The 25,869-nt window shown below is 46.7% G+C and overlaps 1 protein-coding gene across 1 annotated transcript in view; it reads right to left on the bottom strand.

Moving 5' to 3' along the window:
* ADAMTS3 (ADAM metallopeptidase with thrombospondin type 1 motif 3) overlaps window positions 1–25,869 on the bottom strand; it is a 125,561-nt gene that overhangs the window by 87,586 nt on the left and 12,106 nt on the right. Inside the window, 1 exon segment of the mRNA XM_087723880.1 lies at window positions 4,064–4,220. Coding sequence (XP_087580006.1) covers window positions 4,064–4,220 — 157 coding nt within the window.

Below are 25,869 nucleotides of genomic sequence, written 5' to 3'. Positions count from 1 at the left end.
TTGACTGCAGTAGTGTTTTGCTAACCGTTTACTATTCGGTTCGCTCGTGCACTCACCACGCAACGATTGTGCAAAAGCGTCAGGGCAGGTGGGCGGAGCCTCCCGCCGCCACCGCTACCGGTTCGGCCGAACCGGCAGCAACCACCTCTGCTTGACTCCCTCTTCTTTGTGGCAGCCCCTGAGAGATTGGAACTCTGCTATCCTCCAGTTGCTGTTATTCCACTCTCTTTGGCTTCCAGGAATGAGCTGACCTAGGGTGATCCTTGGGAGAACTTGGCTGGCTTCCCATTCCAGCCAGACACAACTTTCTTCATTTCTTCTAGCCAGACTAAACCTTTTTTTCAGATATTTGAGATGTCTGTTTGTGTGTGACAACGAGAAAAAGATATTTTATGGAGAACCAAAAGATGTTCCTGAACACATCGGGAAGGCATTCGGAGGAGAAAAATTGGCCGGCTAACACAGCTTAATTGCTCGCCTCGGTTTCTTTGGAGCCGTTCCCTAATTTATTTATGAAACAGGACTACCCCAGTAGTTTGGCTCTTGAAGAAAATTTCCTCAAAGGATTGCTGTTCCCTTACGTGCCACACTGGGTAGAGAGTTTTGCTTTCCATCATGTTCCCTTTTTGGGGGTCTTCCTTGCCAGGTTGAATGGGGACAAGGTTCGGACTGATTTTGGCTGGGAAGAGGGATGTTCTTCTCAACATCCTTCAAGGCTGCCCTTGAAGAGCGTTCGAAGACTTCAGTTAGTCCAGAACGCAGCCACGCGAGCGATTATGGGCGTACCTAGGTACGCCCACGTTACACCTATCCTCCGCGAGCTGCACTGGTTTCCCATTGGTCTCTGGACACGCTTCAAGGTGCTATTCGTTACTTTTAAAGCCCTACATGGTATAGGACCTGGCTACCTGAGAGACCGCCTCCTGCCATTTACCTCCCAGAGACCCATAAGATCTCACAGACTAGGCCTCCTCCGGATTCCATCTGCCGGTCAATGTCGGCTGGCGACTCCCCGGGGGAGAGCCTTCTCTGTAGCTGCTCCGGCCTATGGAACGATCTTCCCGTGGAGATCCGGACCCTTACTACCCTTCCGGCTTTCTGCAAAGCGACCAAGATCTGGCTGTTCCGGCAGGCCTGGGGCTGTTGATTTATCCAGCCCTATCCTAAATTATGAATGTTGTGGTATTTTATTGTTGTTTTTTAATTTTTGTATCCCCCTTCCCTTTTTATCTGTAAGCCACCCTGAGTCTCTTTGAGAGTGGGCGGCATACAAACCCAATAAATGAATGATGATGAAATGAATTATCTTTCTCACAGCTTGGTTGTTGAAGGAACAGTCCTTCTGCATCTTATCATCAAATAGAATACAGAAACCCGTCTTAAGCAATCTGCGGGAGAAAGTGAGTTCTAGTTTTGCCTTAGGTGACTTTGGGCCAATCACCAAGAGTGTTCTAGACCCATCTTAGGCATGAAAGATAGCTGGGTGAATTTGGGCCAATCACCAAGAGAGTTCTGGTCTATATATATAAAAGCCAAATACCACTCACTCATCACAAAATCCCCAGAAGTGTAAAGCCTACAAACTTGACATTTGGCAGGTATGTTCCCATTGGCTTCAAGGTGCTCGCTAAGAAAGGATTTTTCAAAATGACCATCAGATCATTAGTAATTCTTATACAGTAATTAACATGCTCCGATGTTAAGGAGTTAGACATTCTACTCTCCCTCCCCACCTGAAAAGAACTCTGTTCCAACTGCCAGTTGCCTCACATTCCATTATCTCAGTTGAAACTGGCAGACGTTCCACTCCTTCACTCAGGAGCGGTCCGGGGCTCCTTACAGTACTTAAACGTTGGTACCTCACCAAAATGCCTTCCACCTATGGAACTACTTCTGGACTCAAGGCGGCAGGAGCGATATTCCCGTATGTGTTTCAATCACCGACTACCACTGAGCCAACGGATTGAACCGGATTTCTCTTGCATTGCCCGATCACATAGTTTTGTCGCGACGCTCGGGTATCCAGCTAGTACAGAATAACCAAGTGGGAAGGGTGTATTCATCATCACCATAATGAAATCCACCCACTTGTAAAGAAGGAAGGAAGGGAAGGAAGGAAGGAAGGAAGGAAGGAAGGAAAGAAGGAAGGAAGGAAGGAAGGAAGGAAGGAAGGAAGGAAGGAAGGAAGGAAGGGGAAGGAAAACTTCCTCAAGGTAACAGTAAGGCAATTCAGGAGATGTAAGGTTAGGAAGCAAAGGAAAACAAGAACATCTCACACAATGTCAGCTTACAGCTAAAGAAATCCAATGATACAAGCACACAAAGAGCCACAACAGAACTCCAGAAGACAACTTCTCCATTTCTCCTACCCTGCTCTGCTATAAAACTTCAGAGGTTGATGTACTTAACTTTCAAAGTCTTCCCACATTCAACTGCTGAACGTCAGGTGCGGCACTACGAATTCACTTCCCCCCAAAAAAGGACGGTTCCGAGATTCCCAAGCCTATCTATCTGCGACCCTTTAAAGTAGCTATGTCTTTTCAACAGTTAGACTTATATACCGCTTCATAGGGCTTTCAGCCCTCTCTAAGCGGTTTACAGAGTCAGCATATCGCCCCCACAGTCTGGGTCCTCATTTCACCCACCTCGGAAGGATGGAAGGCTGAGTCAACCTTTGAGCCGGTGAGATTTGAACCGCCGAACTGCAGATAACAGTCAGCTGAAGTGGCCTGCAGTACTGCACCCTAACCACTGCGCCACCTCGGAATCTGGCTTCCTCATTGATATTTGCTTGTCAGAAGGTCGCATAAGATAAATCACACGAACCTCAGGATACGGGCAACCGTCATAAATATGAGTCAGTTGCCACGCGCCTGAGTTTTAGTCACGTGACCAGGAGGAAACTGCAATGGCCGTCCTAAGTCACATTTTAAAGTAGCTATGTCTTTTCCGGGGATTACCCAGCCAATTTAAATGGTATCCTAACAGGCCTGTGCAAATCCTTCAAAAAGAGAGTTTCAGGCTGCATGGGACCACACCTATCCTTTTGTATCATTAAAGCAGCTGCATCTTTTTACTGCTTTTGGGAACTGTCTCTGCAGGCAGATGCAGACACAGCCGATTTGTATCGTGACCAGGCACACCGACAGCTGCGAACATTGACTATATTTGTACCTATGTATTCTGGAGCCTCTTTCATGGAATCACATGGAAGTTCTCCACATCCCTCTTAATCGGTCCTCAGAGCTGTGGCAGAACAGGGGTTTACTTTTGAGTAAACATTTGATTTACAGGACAATGTCATCGACACTCCTCCATCTGCCAATTCTATGACACAAAGGCTTTGGTGTCTCTATTCCTGGTGGGTCAATATGATCTTCTCCTCTGTATTCTTGGAGTGTCAGTTCCTCTATTGAGCCCTGTAAAATTGGGGTTCTGACCTAGGCTTCACCAAAAGGCATGAGACAGATTCCAGATCCCGACAAAACTCCTTTTATTAAACGAATGTGAAATCCTCTCATTCACATTCAGCAAAAAGGCCTGGAAAACAGCCTTTCAAAGGAGCATTTATGACCACAGACCTTGAATCAAAGGAAGAAAGAAAAAGGGAAAAAAGAAAGAAAAAGTGAGAGAGAGATGAAAGAAAAAAAGGAAAAAGGGACAGAGAGACAAAAGGAAGGAGAGAGAGAGAAAGAAAGGAAGAAAGAAAGAAAAAGGAAAAAAAAGAAAGAAAAAGTGAGAGAGAGATGAAAGAAAAAAAGGAAAAAGGGACAGAGAGACAGAAGGAAGGGGAGAGAGAGAGAGAGAAAGAAAGAAAGAAAACACATGGCTGGCAAGCCACTCCCACCAGGTCACATGGCCGGCAAGCCACTCCCACAAAGGAGGCCACACCCACAGAGTAGGTTCGAAAAAATTTTGAAACCCACCACTGGGCCATTGTGGTAAGTCTGAATGGTCAGTAAACAAATGGTCATCAGTGGAGGACTGCCTTTGGAGGGAACGAACCTTGGGAGAAAGGAAGGAAAGAGGTGGTAAAGGAGGGATTCGTAGAGAGAAGCTATACCTTTACTTTGGAAATCAGGGAGAATATCGGTTGAACTCTGGGCAAGTGCTGACCTCCTATACACCTTGTGAAGCCTTCCTCTCTCTTCCTCCATTTGTTGGCCTTTCTCCAGGGGCTCAATGAAAAATTCGTCTGCGCCAACTTTGATCATGCCAGCCTAGGGAGAGAAGGAAAAAAAGAAAAGAAAAGGAAGAGGGCTTAAACAAGTAAAGAATCCTGCCTCCTACTGATTTGTAAAAACAAACCACTGCTATCGCGACAAAACAGGAATGCGGTGGCTCAGTGGCCAAGACTCTGAGGTTGTCCATCGGCAGTTCGGCGGTTCGAATCCCTGACACTGCATAACAGAGCGAGCTCGCGTTACTTGTCCCAGCTTCTGCTAACCGGCTAACGATGAGTTCCAAAGGGACGGGGTGGCTCAGACACTGAACTTGTCGATCGAAAGGTCGGCAGTTCAGCGGTTCAAATCCCTAGCGCCGCGTAACAGAGTGAGCTCCCGTAACTTGTCCCAGTTTCTGTTAAACGAGCAGTTCGAAAGCACGTTAAAAATGCAAGTAGAAAAATAGCGACCGCCTTTGGTGGGAAGGGAACAGCGTTCCGTGCGGCTTTGGCATTTAATCATGCCGGCCACATGACCACGGAGACGTCTTTGGACAGCGCTGGCTCTTCGGCTTTGAAACGGAGATGAGCACAGCCTCCTAGAGTCGGGAAGGGCTAGCACATACGTGCGAGGGGAACCTTTATCTTTACCTATCATGAAATAGCAAACTAATGAAAGTAATATACCCTGTTTTCCTGAAAATAAGATCTATCCCGAAAATAAGCCCTAGTGTGTTTTGCACATGCTCCTAGTATAAGCCCTGCCCCACTCCCAAATAAGCCCTACTTAAGAGCCTGCACAGCATCTGGTTACCCGTGGTGCCACACTCACTCACAGGGGTGCAGCCGCGAGGTGAGGTGGGGTGGTGCAGAGCTGCTTGATGCACCCTGCACTGGCCTACGTTGGGGCCCCTGCCGCCATGCCATCCGTGCCCCAATACCTGCCTTGTGGAGGCAGCACCAGCAGCCATGTGCCGCAGGAGCCCACATGGCTGTCGGCCCACTTTGAGTACTTGTTCAGGACAGGCCACGACAGAGCACAAGGCCGTGCGGTGTGCTGGTGCTGTGGCCACGAGCAAGGCAGGTGTCAGGACATGGATGACCTGGCTGAGGGGGCCCTGAGGTAAGCTGGTGCGGGGCGCATGGGGAAGCTCCACCCGCCCCACCTTGTGGCTGCGGCACAGGTGCGTTGCTCGGCCTCCTGCTCCACAACCGCAAGCAAGTAGAAGTAGGCTGGCGGTAATGGTGGGTTGTGACAAGTACACCCTGGTACGGGTGTACCATTGCCTGCCGGAAGCACCAAGTTCCATTCCGATACGGTGCTCCGGAGGGCCCACCCGCCCTCATTCCTTACTGGTATTTGAGGTTTTCGGGGCTTACGCGCATGTGCATACGGCGCCTGCGTGATGCTCTGCTGAGCAGCTGGAGCATCGCGGGCGGTAAGCACGCATGTGTATGCATGCTTTGCCCGTTCATGTGGTGGACCCTGGCCCCGTTGCATCGTACTAGTTGCAACAGGATCCGGATTCCACCACTGGCTGGAGCCCACGTGGACTCCTGCTAGATGATGCTGCTGGTGCTGTGCCGTGTCAGGGCATGGCTGGCCTGGCTACGGGGGCCCTGATGTGAGATGGTGTGGGGCACACAAGGCAGCTCCAACCGCCCACCTTGTGGCTGCGGCACCGATGCGTTGCTCAGCCTCCTGCTCTGTTGCAGCCGCAAGGAAGTCAACGTGAGCTGCCGGCCATGTGGCCTCCTGCTAGACAGAGCTACTAGCGCTGTGCCCATGTCGGGGTGGCCTGGCGGCAGGGGCCCTGAGGTAAGATGGTACGGGCGTATGGGGCATCTTCATTTTCCCCTGCCTTGAGGCAGAAGAAGTAGGCCTCATGTACATGGGGGGGGGGATGACCGTGGCACGACAAAACCATGCTCGACTAAAGTGTGCCCGATTAACCGCGTCGCTGACGTCATCAACAGGGCGACAACAGCGAGCGCGGAGAAAGAAGGGCGCTTTAAATAGTGCTTTGAAAGCAAGCCGATTCAACTTAAGGTAAGGGTTAGGTTTAGGGTTAGGTTTAGGGTTAGCTTTAGGGTTAGGTTAAGGGTTAGGATTAGGTTTAGGGTTAGGTTTAGGGTTAGGTTTAGGGTTAGGTTTAGGGTTAGGTTTAGGGGGGTTAGGTTTAGGTTTAGGGGTTAATTTTAGGTTTAGCGTTTACAGCGTGCTTCTGTCTCCGCGCTGTTGTCGCCCTGTGATGACGTCAGCTACGCGGTTTCGTCGAGCTTGCTTTAGTCAAACGCGGTTTTGTGGTGGAACCGGGGATAACACTCCCTGAAAATAAGTCCTAGTGTTTATTTTGGGACTCAAAAGAAAACAACACATGGTTTTATTTTCGGGGGGACACAGGGGTATTAAAAACTATAAAGTAACACTTTTTAAAAAAGGGTCTCATGTAGCAGCAGAAATTTTGGGCTCAATTTTGTTGGTAAGTCGAGGACTACCATGTCTCCCCAGAAATAAGACAGGGTCTTATTTTCTTTTGACTCCTGAAATAAGCGCTTGGCCTTATTTTTGGGGTGCAGGAAGCGGCGAGCGTGGTCACCTCATGGCTGCTGCTGTGTTGCAATATTTTCGGGGAGGGCTTATTGTTGGGGGAGCGGTATTTTAAGGCATGCGCTCAAAAGCCCAATTAGGCTTATTATCCAGGGAGGACTTATTTTGGGGGGGGGGCACCTGTAAAAGCTATTTTCCAAATTGTACGTGAGCCAGCAATAGTAGGAGAAAAGCACTGTGCAATTGTGAGGAGGCTTCATATTTTTTGGGCAGCTGCTTGATTAATCACATAAGGAAGATGGAAAAGAATGTCGAAAGACGGCAAAGAAAATACAGTTCGGAATAAGCTTCCATTAAAAGCTTCCTTGGCAAATCCGAAAAGCAGATCAATCCGGGGGGGGGGGAAGTGTTTTGGCGCTAAATACTGCCCAAGAATTGCATTTTCTTTCTCAAAAAAACAACAATGTAATCTTTTGACAGGGCCAGGGGCCAGTTGGAACCGAATTAAAGGTATTCCTGGTGCATTAATCAATATGGGATATAAACACACAAACATATGAGAGAGACACAACTGCAATATAGCACTGCTAGCAAAGATAATCATATCACATGACACCACATTGTGGTCACCAAGTTACAAAAAAATATATTGTATTATTTAATTCAAACTTTTTCTTTCATTGAACAGTGTGTCGTCTGGGTACAAATATTTTGTGCAAGTATTTTATACAATAACAATTACAATTTACAGTCATATTTGTTATTTTATCTATTCTTAACTTAATATTAATAACGCCTTACCTAATACCACAACAATCCTTTGCTTAACTTATTTAACTTTATTAAAACATTTTCCCTCTTTCATTCCCCTGCTTATTCCCCTTTTCAGATTTATTCTCTAACCATTGATAAAATAATTCCCATCTATTATAATAATCAGATTGTTCCTTCTCTTTGATTACAAGTGTTAACCTATTCATTTCTGCACATTCTAACGTTTTCCTAATCGCATTCTCATGCAAAGGGATCTCTTAAGTTTTCCAATTTTGTGCAGCTGCAGTTATTACACAAATTATCAAATATACATTTTCTTTACTGTAAGTTTCTGGTAAAATCCCCGACAAAAATAATTCAGGTTTCAGATTGATGTCCTGTTGTATCATCTCCTCCAACCATGTACCGTATTTTTCGGCGTATAAGACGCATCGGAGTATAAGACACACCAAGATTTTGAAGAGGCAATTTTTTTTAAAAAGTTTTTGCACTCTGAAGACCTCCCAAAAACGGCCCGTTTTTTGTGAAAAAGGGACAATTTGTTTTTCAAAAAAGGGCATGAATAGCCTTTAGGAATGCTCTTGGGGGTCCCACAAAAAACGAGCAAAAAGTGGCCCATTTTTTGCAAAAACGGACCCTTTCCCCGCCAAAAAAAATGGCATGCATAGCCTTTAGGAGGCTTATAGAGTGCTCCTGGGGGCTGGGGAGGGGGCAAAATTGAGCAAAAAACAGCCCGTTTTCACTCATTTCTGCCCTCTCCAGCCCCCAGGAGAACTCTGTAAGCCTCCTAAAGGCTGTGCACGGCCATTTTGGTGAAGGGGGTGGGGTTTCTAGAGGCAAAAAAAGTGCTGTATTCAGTGTATAAGATGCACCCAGATTTTCAGCCTCTTTTTTTTTTAAAGAAAAAGGTGCGTCTTACATTCTGGAAAATATGGTACATATTTTCATCCAATATATTTTGGCTTTTCCTCATGTACACCACATATGATAATATGACCCCAGGGTCTGTTCCAACATTTTGCTGATTTATCTTTAAACAAAAAGATGTTGAGACTTTGGAAAAAAATGCAAAGAAGAGCAACTAAGGCCTAAAACATACAGAGAACAGTTGCAGGATTTGGGTTTGGAGAAAAGAAGGACTGGGTTTTTTAGATCCAACCCCATTTCAGTGGCTACAGTGTTTAGCTACAACCCAGGTTTTAAGCATGGTTTATCCTTGGTTTATCACTTTTCTCTCAACCTGCCAGCACAGGGTTTGCTCTGAGGATGCTAACTTTGCATTTGTTAGCTATTTTGGGAAGGTCTCTGCTGAAATCTAAAGTTGGCTAGGAACGTTTCAGGCAAGCTAAAGAAATATGAGAGATAACATAAAAATGACGAATTGACGGGATTTGCCTCTACAAGTCAGGAAATGTGGAATTTGGCAACCAGGATGGGGCAAATATCATATATATTTCTGACATCTTTATTTATCTGCACTTTGTGGATTTATTAGACTCTGCAAAGGTTCTTCGGCTGAAGACGCCTCTCTTAAGTTCAGGAGATGCCTTCTCATTACAACTCCAAATGGAACAATGTCTTTAAATCCATTTTCAACCACAGAGGGCAGTTAAATTAGTTTTTGGTTGATTTATCACCCACTGTTCTGTCCTCCCTTGCATTTTAGGCATTGGGAAGATATTTCCCTGAAATAAAAACATTTGTTCTTATAATAAGGTAGGCGTTAGCATCATGGGGACAACCTGCAAAAGTCGTAAGTGTGAAAAAAATCAGTGGTGGGTTTCAAAAAATTTTAGAACCTCTTCTGTGGGTGTGGCCTGCTTTGTGGGAGTGGCTTGCTGGCCATGTGACCAAGTAGGAGTGGCTTGCCAGCCATGTGACTGGGTGGGAGTGGCTTGCTGGCCATGTGACTGGGTGGGAGTGGCTTGCTGGCCATGTGACTGGGTGGGTGTGGCCAACTTGTAAAATGTGGTGAAACTCACTTAACAACGCTCTTGCTTAGCAACCAAAATGTTGGCTCAGAAACTCTGGCATTGAAGTATGCAAGCCTTAAAGCTGTCAAGTTACAAGACCCTCGCACCCCTAACCCTTTAGGGAAAAAAAACCCCAGGGGTGTTCAAAACTGACAGCTTTAAGACTTGTGGACTTCAACTCCCAGAATTCCTCCTCCAGTCATGTTGGCTCAGAAGCTCTGGCATTTGAAGCACACAAGTCTTAAAGCTGTCAAGTTACAAGACCCTTACACCCCTCACCCTTTAGGAAAAAAACCCTCAGGGGTGTTCAAACTTGACAGCTTTAAGACTTGTGGACTTCAACTCCCAGAATTCCATTTTTCATCTTGATGATGTGCGGAAGGGCGGGGGGAGGGAGGGAGCTGGAACCGGTTCTAAACGGCACTGTAGATTTGTGGAACCTCTTCTACAGAAGAGGTTAGAACTGGCAGGAACCCACCCCTGGAAAAAATTGTCATTTTTTCCCAGTGTCAGCGCAATTTTGAATTTTCACTAAATGAACTACTGTAAGTCGAGGGCTACCTATAGCCACGCCGCAACGTTTGACAGGGGTGAACAGTCCTAACTGTAGCTATGGATTACACAAGCTTTGTGTTACACGGGACCGTGAATTTGCAAAAGCGAGGCTTTCCATAAAGTATAAATTGGAAACACAACAACACATATCTAAAACTGGGATTCCATCAGGCAGGGCAAGCAAACGATTTCTATTGAAGAGTTTTGACTAGCAAGTATTTGCTAAGCATTATTCTAATGATATCTAAGTAATAAATAAAGGAACAATTTCATTTTTGTTTTGTTTTGAAGCTGTTAAAAACAGAGGGTATACAACAGTGGTGGGTTTCAAAAATTTTTGGAACCTACTCTGTGGGTGTGGCCTCCTTTGTGGGAGTGGCTTGCCGGCCATGTGTTTTCTCTCTCTTTCTCTCTCTCTCTCTCTCTCTCTTTCTCTCTCTCTCTCCCTCTCCTTTCTTTTGTCTCTCTGTCCCTTTTTCCTTTTTTTCTTTCATCTCTCTCTCTCTCACTTTCTTTCTTTCTCTCTCTCTCTCTCTCTCTCTCTCTCTGTCAATCTGTCTGTCTGTGTGTGGGGGGGGGCAGTGGTGGGTTTCAAAAATTTTTGGAACCTCTTCTGTAGGTGTGGCCTGCTTTCCGGGTCCACTGGTGGAACCTCTTCTAACCGGTTCGGTAGATTTGACGAACCGGTTCTACCGAATAGGTGAGAACCCACCTCTGGTATACAACTAGAATCGTTTCTTATTTGCTGTACACAAGACTTCTTATTGTCCAATGGGATATAAATTGTGGGAAGCCCCTCCCCAGAAGAATGAAATATTTTGAGGAATTTTTAGAAAAAGGTGGGATAGAATATTTCCCCTAAAAGAGAAATGAAAAAAAAAAAGTCTTAAGGGAGGCAGAAACCAGCCCCAGTCTCCTTGCCCCCAAGCAGAAACGGAGGAGGCCAACTTTTAGAAATGCAGGTTTGGTAATCCATTTGGAAAGACTGGGTCAGACAGAAACTCAAGATAAGCGATTAGGCAAGCCAAAAGGGTTGACAAGATTAGCTCAGACAAACACTTAGGAAATGCATTTCCCCTTCTGCTTACAGAACCAGACATGACCCCATAGGAACCTGACAACAGCCAATAGACTATTAAAGCACATTTTCTTGCACAGGAACAGGAAGCTCAGATACAAAACCCAAAGAAGGTATAAAAACCCACCCACTCTCAACTCTGTTTGGTCAGCTGCTCCATCCATCCATCCATCCATCCATCCATCCATATCCATCCATCCATCCATCCATCTATCTATCATGCATCTGGCCCTCTCAATTCCTGGCAAATAGATGGGGAAGAAATGGAAGTAGTGACAGATTTTATTTTCCTGGGCTCCAAGATCACCGCAGATGGGGACTGCAGCCAAGAAATTAAAAGACGTTTGCTCCTGGGGAGGAAAGCTAATGCAAATCTAGACAGCATCCTAAAAAGCAGAGACATCACCCTGCCAATAAAAGTGCCTCTAGTCAAGGCTCTGGTTTGCCCAGTTGCCATGGATGGCTGTGAAGGTTGGACCGTAAGGAAGGCTGAGCACCAAAGAATGGAGGCCTTTGAACTCTGGTGCTGGAGAAGACTTCCGAGAGTCCCTTGGACTGCAAGGCCATCCAACTGGTCAGTCCTAGAGGAGATCAACCCTGACTGCTCTTTAGAAGGCCAGATCCTGAAGAGGAAACTCAAATGCTTTGGCCACCTAATGAGAAGGAAAGACTCATTGGAGAAGAGTTTAATTCTGGGAACGATGGAGGGCAAAAGAAGAAGGGGACGACAGAGAATGAAGTGGCTGGGTAGGGTCACCAAAGCAGTCGGCATGAGCTTAAATGGACTCCAAAGGATGGTAGGGGACAGGAAGGCCTGGAGGAATGTTGTCCATGGGGTCGCGATGGGTCAGACCACCACAACTAACAACAACAATATCCCAGAAATAAGAAGTCCAAACTCTGAATCCAAGTAAGGAGATGGAAGACTTGATATGTACAGAAGAAACAATGGGGAAAATATCAAACCCCCAGGGGATTCTTTGTTAACTCTAAAGGGTCGTCTGTTCCACTACATGTGTATATCACTTATTATTATTCACAGTGTTTTGTGAAAGTCTTCTATTGCTAGGCAATTATCCTGGCCTGCACTCTCTTCCTTTGCTATAGCTACAAGATGTTTTTGACAGCTTTCATTTATTATTTATCCTATTATGATATGTATGTGTGTCTAGACATTCCCTAGTCTCAAAATGGCATGTCCAACAACTCGTGCGAGAATAAGGGGTTCCCTAACGGCCAAAAGCTTATGCTAGGATGAATTTCTTCATTAAGATGTCACAAGGCATTTTCACGGCTGTCCCCGTAAGCCCCTCTGAATGCAATTGGATTACTCTGGGGATTGGATCGCTTCCAGAACAACAGTCCAAAGCTGTCTCCTATGCTTATTTAATAGGATTATTATGGGGTCCTTGGTGCTCTCTGAGCTTGGTTGCTGTCTTGCAGACGTTTCATTACCATGCTAAGTATCATCATCAGTGCAATGTGGAGGCGGAGAAGGAGGAAAAGGCGGAGGTGGAGGAAGAGGAGGAGGAAGAGGTGGAGAAGGAGGCAAATGTGGTGGTGGTGGTGAAGGAGGAGGAGGAGGAGATAGAATGACAAGAGTTGGAAGCAGGGGTGGGTTTCAACCGGTTCGCGGCGGTCCCTGCGAACTGGTTGGTCGCCGAACCCGGAAGTAAGTAACTTCCGGGAACGTCGAAGGGTGCGCCCGCCCGCCCGCGGTCCTTACCTGGTTTTGACGAGTTCTGCGCTTCCACGCATGCGCAGGACGCATACAGCGCCTGCGCGATCATCCAGGAGCAGCTGGAGCCTCAACGCAGACGCTAGTACGCATGCGTGCACCGCGCGCGTGCATGAGGACGCCGCCGGCCCCGTTCCAACTGAACCGGTTGGAACGGGGCGAGAAACCCACCCCTGGTTGGAAGGGACCTTGGAGGTCTTCTACTTGAACTCCCTTTCCACGCAGGAGATCCTTCATCATCAAAGAGTAGGGATACTTGGATTTTGGTGTTTGAGAAATGTCCTAGGAATGTCATGGGTAGCCAAGAAAATACATGGAATATCAAACAAACCAACTGAGAATTCTCGTACGAGGAACAAATGATCAGGCTCAAATTATGATACTTTGGACACATTACACAAAGACTGAACTCCCTTAAGATGTCTTGGCAAGGATGGAAGGAAAGAAAACAGAGGATGAACAGCAGCCAAATTGATGGATTCATAACAACTGAACCACTGGAAGACTTGAAGGAAGAAGTTCAGGGACAGATAATCTGAGAGAGAGAGAGAGAGAGAGAGAGAGAGAGAGAGAGAGAGAGAGAGACAGAGACAGAGACAGAGACAGAGACAGAGACAGAGACAGAGACAGAGACAGAGACAGAGAAAATCTATGGGTTTGCTAAGAAGCAATGCCAGTTTGATGGCATATAATAAACTCAGTCAAAAGGAACTTAATGGGGTTCGTAAAATCCTACATATATTCTGATAAAATCATCCAGAAATTAGCGCTGGGATATTTTCCTCCTCAACAAAAAGAGGCTATCGCAGTGATGGCTAACCCTTTTTTCCTCATGGGCTGAAATCATGCATGTGCGTGCCCACACCCATGAAACAATCCCCCCTGCTCCATGCATGGAGGCCCACATGCATAGGTGGGGGAGGGACATGCATGCGGGGAGGCCACACATGAGTGCATGGGAGGCAGGGCGCATGTGTGGGAGACACATGTGCATTGCATTTTGGGGGTTCGGGTACATGTGTGTGCATGTGCATGCTTTGGGCACGTGGTCCGGAAAAGGTTAGAACTTGGAACTGTTGAAAGGGTTGTGTTGTAGACAAGAGTTATGTGATGCCTTTGTTACCCATCAGCGGCCAGCAGAGCTGGCAGCAGATTCGGATAGTGAGGAGGTTGGGGAGGAAGATGGGCCAGTCCTGGAGTCTGGGGAAGGCTCTGATGAGGGCTCTGTGTCGGAGGCAGAGAGGGGGCCAGGGCCTTATGCCAGTTATCAGCTGCCTTCAGAGTCGGACATCAGTGAGGCAGAAGAACAGCTGGAGCCTGTTCCCAGTGTGAGCCTGTGCAGAGTTGCCAGACAAAGAGAACAGCTAAAGAACAGGGGTCAACTTGGGAGTAAGGACACAGGTGGACAATGAACGGCCCCTCCCAGAGGAAATAAAAGAAGAGTGAAAGGGGAGTGGAGTTTGCAGGAGACAATTAGTTGGCTTCATTGGTTCGTGACTCTCTGAGACTCCTGGCCAAGTTCTGCAGATATCGGCCTGGCAGCTCTCCAAGCCAGATAAGGTCTGTGTCTATAAATCCTCCCTTGAAAGACTTTGCAGGCTGTGAATGAGCAGAATTCACAGTCAATTAATAAAAGGGGTTTTTTGCCGGGACAAGGAGTTTGTTTCATGCTCTTGGGAAGCCTGGGTTAGAACCGTGCCTTATCTCTCCCCCTCTATTAAGAGGGGGCTGCTCAGTGTTGACATAAATGGCCTCTTTGACCCCTCTGGAGGGCCTCTCTGTCCTCAATGTGGACTTGGTGCCAGAGTCGTCTTACAAGGAGCATTGCTTCATTTCAGAGTGTTTCTCACTTTACATCCCCAAGGTAGTTCTGGAACTAATGCAAACCTATCAAATCAGCGACTTCATTTCATTTTACCGAAGCGTGGAGAAATGCTGCTTTGCCCAAAGCATAACTCAAGTCAAGCATCTGTTGGAAATTTGCGACTCTTAAAACACACAGGCATCTTTCGACTCACACCCAGCTTCGGACGGCTTCAAGGGAAAGCTGCTTGGAGCTACATCTGGTGTCAGGATTTGGGTGGCCCATCACTGCTCAACATATAGAAAGACCGAGGTTTAATTCACAGCATCTCTATGTCGAACTGGAAAATGCCACATGTGGGGAGCCGTAGCGAATCCGTGTTAATCCGTACCGTTGATTTATCGCAGCCTAAAATACGCTCCTGCTATAGAGGAGCAATGCCTCAAACTCCATCCGTCAAGGATGCTCACTGCGGTGGAATCTCTAGCCGGATCTGGGGTGAATGGAAGGAAAGGATCACTAGGATAAAGAGGAATCTCGGAGTCCCGGAGAGTCACGAACCAATGAAGTGAACTAATTGTCTCCTGCAAACTCCACTCCCCTTTTGCTCCTCTTTTATTTCCTCTGGGAGGGGCCATTCACCGTCCACCTGTGGCCTTACTCCCAAGCCGGCTCCTGTTCTTTAGCTGTTCCCTTCGTCTGGCAACTCTGCGCATGCGCAAACTGGGAACAGGCTCCTGCTGATCTTCTGCCTCACTGATGTCTGAGTCTCAAGGCAGCTGATAACTGGCATACGGCCCTGGCCCCCTCTCTGCCTCCGACACAGAGCCCTCGTCAGAGCCTTCCCCAGACTCCAGGACTGGCCCATCTTCCTCCCCAACCTCCTCACTGTCCGAATCTGCTGGCCGCTGGCAGGCCACAACAAGGACCCAGATTGTTGAGGGAAATATGCTGACTCTGTAAACTGCTTAGAGAGGGCTGCAGAGCACTAGTGAAGCGGTATATAAGTCTAAGGGCTATTGCTATGTCTTTGGATTTTGCTAAATAGCTGCACTGAAAAAGGAGGGGGAAACCTCTGTGTTTCATCGAAGGGAAGGCTTCGGGGAGAGGAGCTCTTGTTGACTTGCCAAGGCAAATACACAAGGCCAGGCAGAAGGGAGGTGGGGAAATTGGTGGGGGCCCAAGGTAAGAAGGGCAGAGGCAGCCCTCTCTGGAGACAGCCCTCCGGCCTTGAACTTCTCAAAGAGTGGACATGAAAACAGGCTTTTATAAACCTGGTCCTGCCCGAAGTCTAAAAACACACACCCTCGAGGGCCAGGGAGAGACACAGCTACCTTTCTCCCCGCTCTGTTGGTTTAAGGTGTGATCGGTTCAACGGCTGTGCGAAACCTGCGTCACGACATACCTGCCCCTGGCTCTCTTCTCTCTCTCTCTCTCTCTCTCTCTCTCTCTCTCTCTCTCTCTCTCTCTCTCTCTCTCTCTCTCTCTCTCTCTCTCTAAAAGCCCCGAAACGTTCAGAGTCACCCTGAACACTGCCCGATTTACAGGGAGGAAAGAGGGAACTGCTAAAAGAAGTGCTTTTCCCTCCCCAAAACATATCCGCAGTAAGTCGGCGATGGTTTTTCTAATTCCGTAAGAGTTGAAGGGGAATGGAGTTTTGGGCGGCTTTAGCGATAGCAATAGCAATAGCAGTTAGACTTATATACCGCTTCATAGGGCTTTCAGCCCTCTCTAAGCGGTTTACAGAGTCAGCATATTGCCCCCCAACAACAATCCGGGTCCTCATTTTACCCACCTCGGAAGGATGGAAGGCCGAGTCAACCTTGAGCCGGTGAAGATTTGAACAGCCGAACTGCAGAACTGCAGTCAGCTGAAGTAGCCTGCAGTGCTGCACTCTAACCACTGCGCCACCTCGGCTCATTAGGGGAGGGGAGGTGGTGGTCAGCCATGACACCTGTGCTTTCCCCCCCCCCCCAACATTTGGGATGACCGAGTTGCAGAGAAACACTCCGTTTTGCTCAGCTGCTGTCTTTAAAATGCTTGTTTCGGACCAACCAGATACAGACATACAAACAATATGTCCTGGTTGGGGGTGGGGGCAGAGCTCTCAGCAAGAGGAAGAGCCCCCCCCCTCTAGTGAAGAGATGGACCAGAGGAGACAGGATAGCAGCCTTCCAATATTTGAAAGGGCTGCCACAGAGAGGAGGGGGGGTCAAGCTATTTTCCAAAGCAGCTAAAGGCCAGACAAGGAAGAATGGATGGAAACTGACCAAGGAGAGATTCAACCTGGAAATAAGGAGGAACTTTCTGACAGTGAGAGCAATCAACCCATGGGACAGAAGTTGCCTTCGGACGTTGTGGGAGCTTCATCAGGCTTTCCAAGAAGAGACTGGACTTCCCTCTGTCAGGCATTGGGTCTCCTGCTTGGGCAGGGGGTTGGACTAGATGACCTACAAGGTCCCTTCCAACTCTAATTTCCAAAGGATAGCGAAGACAGCAGAAAGAGAAATTGTAAGCACCCCTGCTTTCCATAGAAGACGTGTATATTGTGTGGGACAGAGAGAGGGCTGGGAAGATATCTGCAGACCTCTCACATCCTGCTCATAAAATATTTCAACTCCTTCCCTCGTGCGTTCCAAAACACTGGACACAAAGACATTTTTTTTGTCCTTGAACTATCACTCTGCTGAGCACCCAATACTCACAGTGCTGTCTAATGTCTATGAATATCAACTCATATACTGTGGATGTAGTATTATGATTTATCATTATCTTCTTTACTCTCCCCTCTCCTCGTCCTCCTCATCCTCGTCCTCCTCCTCCTCCTCCTCCTCCTCCTCCTCCTCCTCCTCCTCCTCCTCCTCCACTCCCCTTCTCCTCCTTCTCTTCCTCCTCCTCCTCCTCTTTCTTCTTCTCCTTCTCCTCCTCCTCCCCCTCCTCTTCCTCCTGCTCCTCTTTCTTCTTCTCCTTCTCCATCTTCTTCTTCCATTGCTTTGAATATACACTGAGAATGTACACTCCTATTCCAGAGACCAATTCCTTGTGTGTCTAATCACACGGCCTAAATAAATAAATGCATTTAAGCTGCATTGGGGTTAAATGCAGGTTGTTGTTGTTGTTGTTGTTGTTGTTGTTGTTGTTGTTGTTGTTTTAAAAAACACCCCAAAATTCAAGCTGTAGAATCCTAAACATTTCATAGTGCAATGGGATGCAGTTAGTCGTTGACTTACGATAAAAATCCAAAATTTCACTCTGAACATCAGTCACTAAAGGGCTACCTGTATTCATTTCAATGCACCTGAACCCTCAGTGCCATAGGAGATGTTTTTCATCCGATAGATGTAAGCCAAAGCTGGAAAAATCTATTCTTCTCCATCTCTTTTGGCATTAGATTGTCCACAAGGTCTTGGCCTCAACACAACCCAGTCGCCACATCTAACAGGACAAAGTCCACCAGCATCTAAGAAACACAGATTTGCCGGTTCTTGTTTGAGAGGTGGAGTGGCCACTGTCACATCTGCCATTGCCATAAATCCGTGATGGCAAACCTATGGCACGCATGCCACAGGTGGCCCGCAGAGCCCTCTCTGCAGCCACATAAATCGTTGACCCAGCTCAACTCCACCGTGCCAGTGGTGGGTTTCAATTAATTTTACTACAGGTTTGATTATGCGCGTGCATGCGCCACGCTTCTGCCCATCCGGGCGGGTGGGCGGAGCCTCCCGCTGCTACCACTACCGGTCCACCTGATCCGGGGCAACCTGTCAGAAACCCACCTCTGCCGCGTGCCTCTTGCTGGCCAGTTGATTTTCAGGTCATGCGCACATGCGGCGGGATTGGGGGGGCATCATGCACATATGCACAGGGGGTGGAGGGGCTGCAGGGAGGCCTACCACACCCAAAACGGGGCATGAGGAGGGCACACTTGCAGGGGGGGGTTGAAGGGAGCATGGGGGTGTTGCACTCACATTGCATTATGAATGCCGGGACATGTGTGCTTTCGCATGCGCACATGCGCGCTCTCGGCACGCAACAAAACAGTTCACCATCACTGTTATAGGATTTCCTGCTTCAGCAGGAGGGGTTGGACTAGAAGACCTCCAAGGGCCCTTCCAACTCTTGTTATTCTGACTACTTATAATGCGAAATCAACGGAGGGGCTTATTCAGTAACCAAACAAGAAAAACCTTGCAAGAATCCTGCCAACATCTGTCTCTCCAGATGAGGGATTTAGGAAGAAGATCCCATTCCTCGCATGTGATCTGCATTTGTTTGATTAGCATGATAGTTTGTGTCATCTCCCTCAGAACTATGCAAATATCTTAATTTTGGTTGAGATGATTAGCTGAACATATGTAGAACAACAGTCGGAGTCACTCCAGAATTCTCCATTATATCCATTTATACACCCTGGAGTAAGACATCCCCCCCCCCCAAAAAAAAGAGATTCCTTTTAACAACACTGTAACCACGTCCAGCAATTCTACCAAGATGCATTTTTCAATAGGAAAAAAAAAGAGTATTAATAATTATTGGGGATAAGAAAAAGTGGTTTCCAATGCTTCAATAAATTATATTTTAAAAAATAATAATAATCCTGTCAGTGAATTGCACAAGTGGTGTCCAAATAAGGTCACAGATGTTGACACAAACTTGTAGTTTTATATAAATAAATATATTTTACAATAATACACATAGCAAACTAGAGAGTCGGGCAATAGGAGCATTGTGAGGTAAATCACAGAGAACACCGGCAGACAGAAGAAAAAGGCGGGGAAAAAAATGGAAACGCCCCCTCCATACCCATTGCAACCAATCACGGCACAGATTGCCTCACGCAGGAGCCAGCTCCCTGGTAATCAATCGTGGGGTTGTGCAGCCCAGAACACACAGCTGTGGTTTGATTGGTTGATTGTGTTCTCTGTGATTTACCTCATGTGTCTATGACAATTTGTTAGGGTCAACCCGCCACGGAGCAACTTGCCACGGCCAACTTGCCACGAACACCGCACCTTGTCAACTTGCCACAGCCAATGTGCAACAGCCACCTCACCACCACCAACTTGCCACAGCCAGCTTGCCACAGCTGACTTGCTACAGCTACCTCACCATGGCCAACTTGCCACGGCTGATATGCCACGGCCACCTCACCACGGCTAACTTGTCACAGCTAACTTGCCGCCACCACCTCATCACTTGCCACAGCCAATGTACCACGGCCACCTCACCACAGCCAACTTGCCATGGCCTTCTCTGCGTGGCCAACTCGCTGTGGGGCAAGAGTTACATTAATATCAAATAAACTCTGGAGTAGTATAATTAAAGAAAGTTTGAAGTTTAATTTTATTTATAGGCCGCCCAATCCCGGAGGAAGGATGCCAATGGAGGGATAGAACGAAATGCAAAAGTCAAAAATTAAAACAATTGTTGGTTTACTTTAAATCATTAAATTGAATTGTTAAACTGTCCCACAGCAAGTTCTCCCACGTCGAATTGACCACGGCGAGTTGTCCTACACCAAGGTGGCCACAGTGAGTTGGCCGTGGCGAGTTGATCCATTCTGCTGCTCCAGCTACTAAATGTGAATATCTGGACAAATACCTAGTTCCCTTAGCTGCTCATCTTATCATCTGGAGGATAAATCATAGGATGAACAATTAAGGGAAGCAAATATGTTTAGCCTAAGGAAGAGAAGGGCTCAGGGGAGACATGCCAGCATCTTCCAATACTTAAAGAGCTGTGGCATGGAAGAGGGCTTCAATTTACTCTCTATAGCAACTGAGAATAGGTTAAAAGCTAATGGGTGGAAGCTCATCAGAGGGAGAACCAACCTGGAGAGAATAATGGTCCTGAAACCAAAAATGGGGTGCGGGTGGGGTGAACCCCCATGCCAAACCCCCACATGCGCACATGTCCCCCCGCCCTTGCGCATGTATGCGCACCTCCTGCATGTGCGGCAGAGACCCAAAAATCAACAGGCCAGCATGCACATGCATAGTAGAACTGAGCTGGGCGATGGCTTGCGTGCCCGCAGAGAGGACTCCACATGCCACCTGTGGCACGCGTGCCAGAGGTTTGCCATCCTGGCTATATGAGCATCTCTTTCAAATTCAGGTTCATATTTATCTTCTCATCAAACAAAGTTTCCGCTGGTTAAAACTACCTAAATAAATGTTTTCCTGTTGGAAACAGTCTTAAATCTGAGGATAGTTTAACAAGTCATTATTGGAAAGGGCCACATAGACCACGAGGTCTGTTAATATGTTATGTATTGTTCTCCCATCATTACCCCGGTACACGGATTCTTTCTCATGCATGCATTCAATTTCTGGATTTCATCAAGGGACGTACTGAATTTTTCATTCATCCTTTCTTGGAAACAAGGGAAGGAAAATGAACGGAACCACCTGAAAAACATCTAAATTCCCACTGCCAAAAAGGACATTTCCCCAGATCGTACTCCATCATAATAAGTCCAGATTAACGGCAGTAGGGGAAATCAATGAATTATTGCGTGCATGTGATTTTTATTAAGTGAAGGTAAAGGTTCCCCTCTCACATATGTGCCAGTCGTTTCTGACTCTAGGGGGCGGTGCTCATCTCCGTTTCAAACCCGAAGAGCCAGCGCTGTCCACAGACGTCTCCGTGGTCATGTGGCTGGCATGACTCAATGCCGAAGGCGCATGAAACGCTGTTCCCTTCCCACCAAAGGTGGTTCCTATTTTTCTACGTGCATTTTTTACCTGCTTTCGATCTGCTAGGTTGGCAGAAGCTGGGACAAGTAACGGGAGCTCACTCCGCTAGGGATTCAAACTGCTGAACTGCCCACATTTCTGTTCTACAAGTTCAGCATCTTTGCCACTGAGCCACCACGTCCACTGTGATTTTTATGAAAGCAGCCTTATTACACTCACAGGAAAAGTACCCCCCAAAACAGAAAACCAACCCCAAACCCACCTGTTGATTCCATTCTGCAGTTTAGTTAATTATGTGGTGGGGGCAGTGGTGGGATTCAAATAATTTAACAACCAGTTCTCTGCCCTAATGGCCAGCTGGGTAGGCGGGGCTCGGTGGTCATGTGATCATGTGGGCATGGCCAAGCCAATGTCACTCAGGTCGATGGGCACTTCGCCTTAGTTGTTACAATGGTAATAAGGGTTAACCGAAGAGGCAGTTTCTGTAAGCAGGTCAATAAAGATTAGGCTAGAAACAACACCAGAATGTTTCCTTCCTGCCTTCCTTACAGGATTAGCCCTGTAAAGTGGGAAAAATGAAAAGGAGATTTCTTCCAACAACCGATTCTCCAAACTGCTTAGAAAGTTAACAACCGGTTCTCCCAAATAGGTGCGAATTGGCTGAATCTCACCACTGGGTGTGGGGGGGGATATACTGAAAGAAGAATACATAAACATGTTAGGTATAGAAAGCAAGAGGAAGGAGGTTTTTTTTTTCATTTGCAACCAATCCTTCCCAAATTCTACTCCAATGTAAACCTATTTATTTATATTGTATTGATTAGATTTTTATCCTGCCTCTATTATTTTACAAGCAATCTAAGGAAACATACCTAATGCTTATTCCTCCTTCTATTTTCCTGATAACAACAACCTGGTGAGGTGGGTTGTGTTGAGAGAAAGGGATTGATTCAAAGTCACCAGGCCAACTTTCATGCCTGAGGTGAGGCTAGAACTCATTGACACCTGGTTTCTGGGCCAGCACCTTAACCACGGCACCAAACTGGCTCTTTTGCAGTTACTTATTTGATTTCATTTTATTTCTGTTGCTGTTCCCATTCATAACTAAGATGTTAGAGTAGAGTAGAACAGAACAGAATAGAATATGGAATAGAGTAGAACAGAGTAGAGTAGTACAGAAAAGAACATGGGATAGAGTAGAATAGAGTAGGGTAGGGTAGGGTAGGGTATGGTAGGGTAGGGTAGAGTAGAGTAGAATAGGGTAGGGTAGGGTAGAGTAGAGTAGAGTAGAGTAGAACAGAAAAGAAAAGAAAAGAAAAGAAAAGAAAAAATATGGAATAGAATAGAGTAGAGCAGAGCAGAGCAGAACAGAACAGAATATGGAATAGAATAGAGAAGAGTAGAGTATAGTAGAACAGAACAGAACAGAACAGAACAGAACATGGAATAGAGTTTGAGTTTGAGTTTATTAGGACTTGTATGCCGCCCACTCTCGAAAGACTCAGGCACCAAACTGGCTCTTTTGCAGTTATTTATTTGATTTCATTTCATTTCTGTTGCTGTTCCCATTCATAACTAGGATGTTAGAGTAGAGTACAGTACAGAACAGAACATGGAATAGAGCCAAACAGAACAGAACAGAACATGGAATAGAGTAGAGTAGAGTAGAGTAGAGTAGAGTAGAGTAGAGTAGAGTAGAGTAGAGTAGAGTAGAGTAGAGTAGAGTAGAACCAAATCAAACAGAATAGTATATGAAATAGAGTAGAGTAGAGCAGAACAGAACGGAACAGAATAGAATAGAATATGGAGTAGAGTAGAGTAGAATAGAGCAGAACAGAACAGAACAGGAATAGAACAGTATATGAAATAGAGTAGAGCAGAGCAGAGCAGAGCAGAGCAGAACAGAACAGAACAGAACAGAATATGGAATAGAATAGAGTACAGTACAGTACAATAGAACAGAACAGAACAGAATATAGAATAGAGTAGAACAGAACAGAACAGAATAGAATATGGAGTAGAGTAGAGTAGAGCAGAACAGAACAGAAAAGAATAGAATGACAGAGTTTTAAGGGACCTTGGAGGTCTTCTAGTCCAACCCCCTGTTTAGGCAGGAAACCCTACATCACACATCTTCTTAAAAACTCCCAGTGTTCTTGGTGCATGTGGGTGGATGTATCACATCTGGTGTGAAGGAGGCTGAATATCAGCCCATATCAGCCCAGTCCAGGACTTTGTTTCCCTGGCCTTGCCAGGTCGATTCCGTGGAACCCAAGAGGTCTCCGTTCCCAGCAGAGGTTGCAACATCTGGGAAAGGCTGCAAAAGGGGGCCAGCCAGTTCAAGGCCGTTGCTTAAAAAAGTATGCTTTCTGCTTACTTCGAGAGCCCTTTCTCAGAAAAATGAGGTGGATTTGGCACACGTTCTCCAGGATCTTTTCCAATGAGAACGGCGGGAAAGGAAAGGAAAGGAAGACACCGTAGCAAGACGAAGGGGAAATTCTCCCTTAGGGCCAAAAGTACACAAATTGCACAGGGAAACGGGCATCTATCCAGAACAGATCCACCACGATCCCAAAGAGACTGGATTCTAGTGGTGGATGTGCCGCTTTGCCACAGGTCCCGCGGTGTGAGCTCCAGCCTTCTCCGTCTCTGTTCGAACCTCTGCATGCAAAAGTTTAATTCCGATGGAATTTGGCTTCCAGACCATTTTGGAAAGGACTGACCTTCCATTCCCGTCTTACTTACTCTTCAAAACTTGTATCATAGCTTCCATGGAGGCTGTCCAGTTATGTTGGCAAGGCCTAGAACTCCCAGGAGCCTAGCTCGCTTTAGAGGCTGGGAAAATCGGGGATTTACAGAAGCCTCGTCACATGTGGAGGGTACCATGTTTTTTTAAAAAATAATAATAATAATTTTAATGTAAATATTCTCCAGTAAAAGAAAAAAAGGACCTGGCTAACCTGAATAGGGTGAAGTTTATAACTCTTTCTGTTATGTATTGCAGATAGCAGGGATGGCTAACCTATGCCAAACCGAGTTTCAAATTTTTTTAGAACTTCTTCTGTAGGTGTGGCCTGCTTTGTGGGAGTGGCTTGCTGGCCATGTGACCGGGTGGGGGTGGCTTGCCAGCTATGTGACTGGGTGGGTGTGGCCAACTTGTAAAATGTGGTGAAACTCATTTAACAACGCTCTTGCTTAGCAACCAAAATGTTGGCTCAGAAACTCTGGGCATTTGAAGCACGCAAGTCTTAAAGCTGTCAAGTTACAAGACCCTTGCACCCCTAACCCTTTAGGAAAAAAAAACCCCAGGGGTGTTCAAACTTGACAGCTTTAAGATTTGTGGACTTCAACTCCCAGAATTCCTCCTCCAGTCATTGTTGGCTCAGGAACTCTGGCATTGAAGTGTGCAAGTCTTAAAGCTGTCAAGTTACAAGACCTTTGCACCCCTAACCCTTTAGGAAAAAAAAACCCAGGGGTGTTCAAACTTGATAGCTTTAAGACTTGTGGACTTCAACTCCCAGAATTCCTCCTCTCGCTCTTCATCTTGATGATGGGCGGACAGGCAGGGGGAGGGTACTGGAACCAACTCTAAACAGCACTGCAGATTTGTGGAACCTCTTCTATAGAAGAGGTTAGAACTGGCAGGAACCCACCTCTGGCCCAAAGCATGCGTGAAGCCCCAAAATGCAAGGCATACGCTGCCCCCGCACATGTGCCCCTCCCCTGTGCATGCACATGCCCCCATGTGCCCCCACGTGGAGGGACGCCCTCTCCCTGCTCCCCCCACATTGTTACCAGGGGTAACGGCTTCACAGTACTCCACTCTCTCTGGTAAGGGGGAAAATCCAACATGGAAGGAGGGTTGGGATACCCAGGAAGCACCAGATTATTATCAGCTAGTAAACAATAAATGCCAAGCAAGATAAGAAGTAATGGATGGAAGTTCGTTAAAGAGAGAGTTTCTTCAGCTTTGACAGGATGATGGGGAATGGGAGGATTTATATTCCTTTCCGACAGCTGGTCCTTTGCATCCTTTTAGAGGGTCGTTGAGGCCACTTGGAGGTTTATCTCTGTCCTCAGGGTCACCTGAGTGGTGCAAATGGTTCCTCTCGTCTGCAATTTTTCCCTCTGGGAATCCATTCCTACTCCCTTCCATTCTCCACCATCCTGTCAGAGCTGAAGAAGCTTCTTGGATGAGAAGTTTTTTTTCTTTAAAAGAAAAAAAAACGAGAAAGTCCATCCAGTTGCCTCCCACAAAAAGCACCTTTGGGACGTTCAATTTAAATATACACAGCAAATCCAGCAAAACCAAGAATGACAAGCACATTGATCTAGACAGAATAGAATCCCTTATGCTACCAGGTTTGAAATTCTGGGCTTGGAGAACCTAGAAGTAGGCCAATTAAAGCCTGACCCTAAGCATAGCACACAAAATTGTCTGCTACAACATCCTACCCAGTGTTGGGATTCAAATAATTTAACAACTGGTTCTCTGCCCTAATGACCAGCTGTGTGGGCATGGCTTGGTGGTCATGTGAC

This window comes from Thamnophis sirtalis, unplaced genomic scaffold (genome assembly GCF_051295495.1).
Source record: "Thamnophis sirtalis isolate CommonGarterSnake01/CBP01778 unplaced genomic scaffold, rThaSir2_p1.2 scaffold_10, whole genome shotgun sequence".
NCBI classification, from domain to species: Eukaryota; Metazoa; Chordata; class Lepidosauria; order Squamata; family Natricidae; genus Thamnophis; species Thamnophis sirtalis.
Note: the sequence above shows the minus strand (reverse complement) of the source record. Positions and strands in the feature narration are given on the sequence as shown.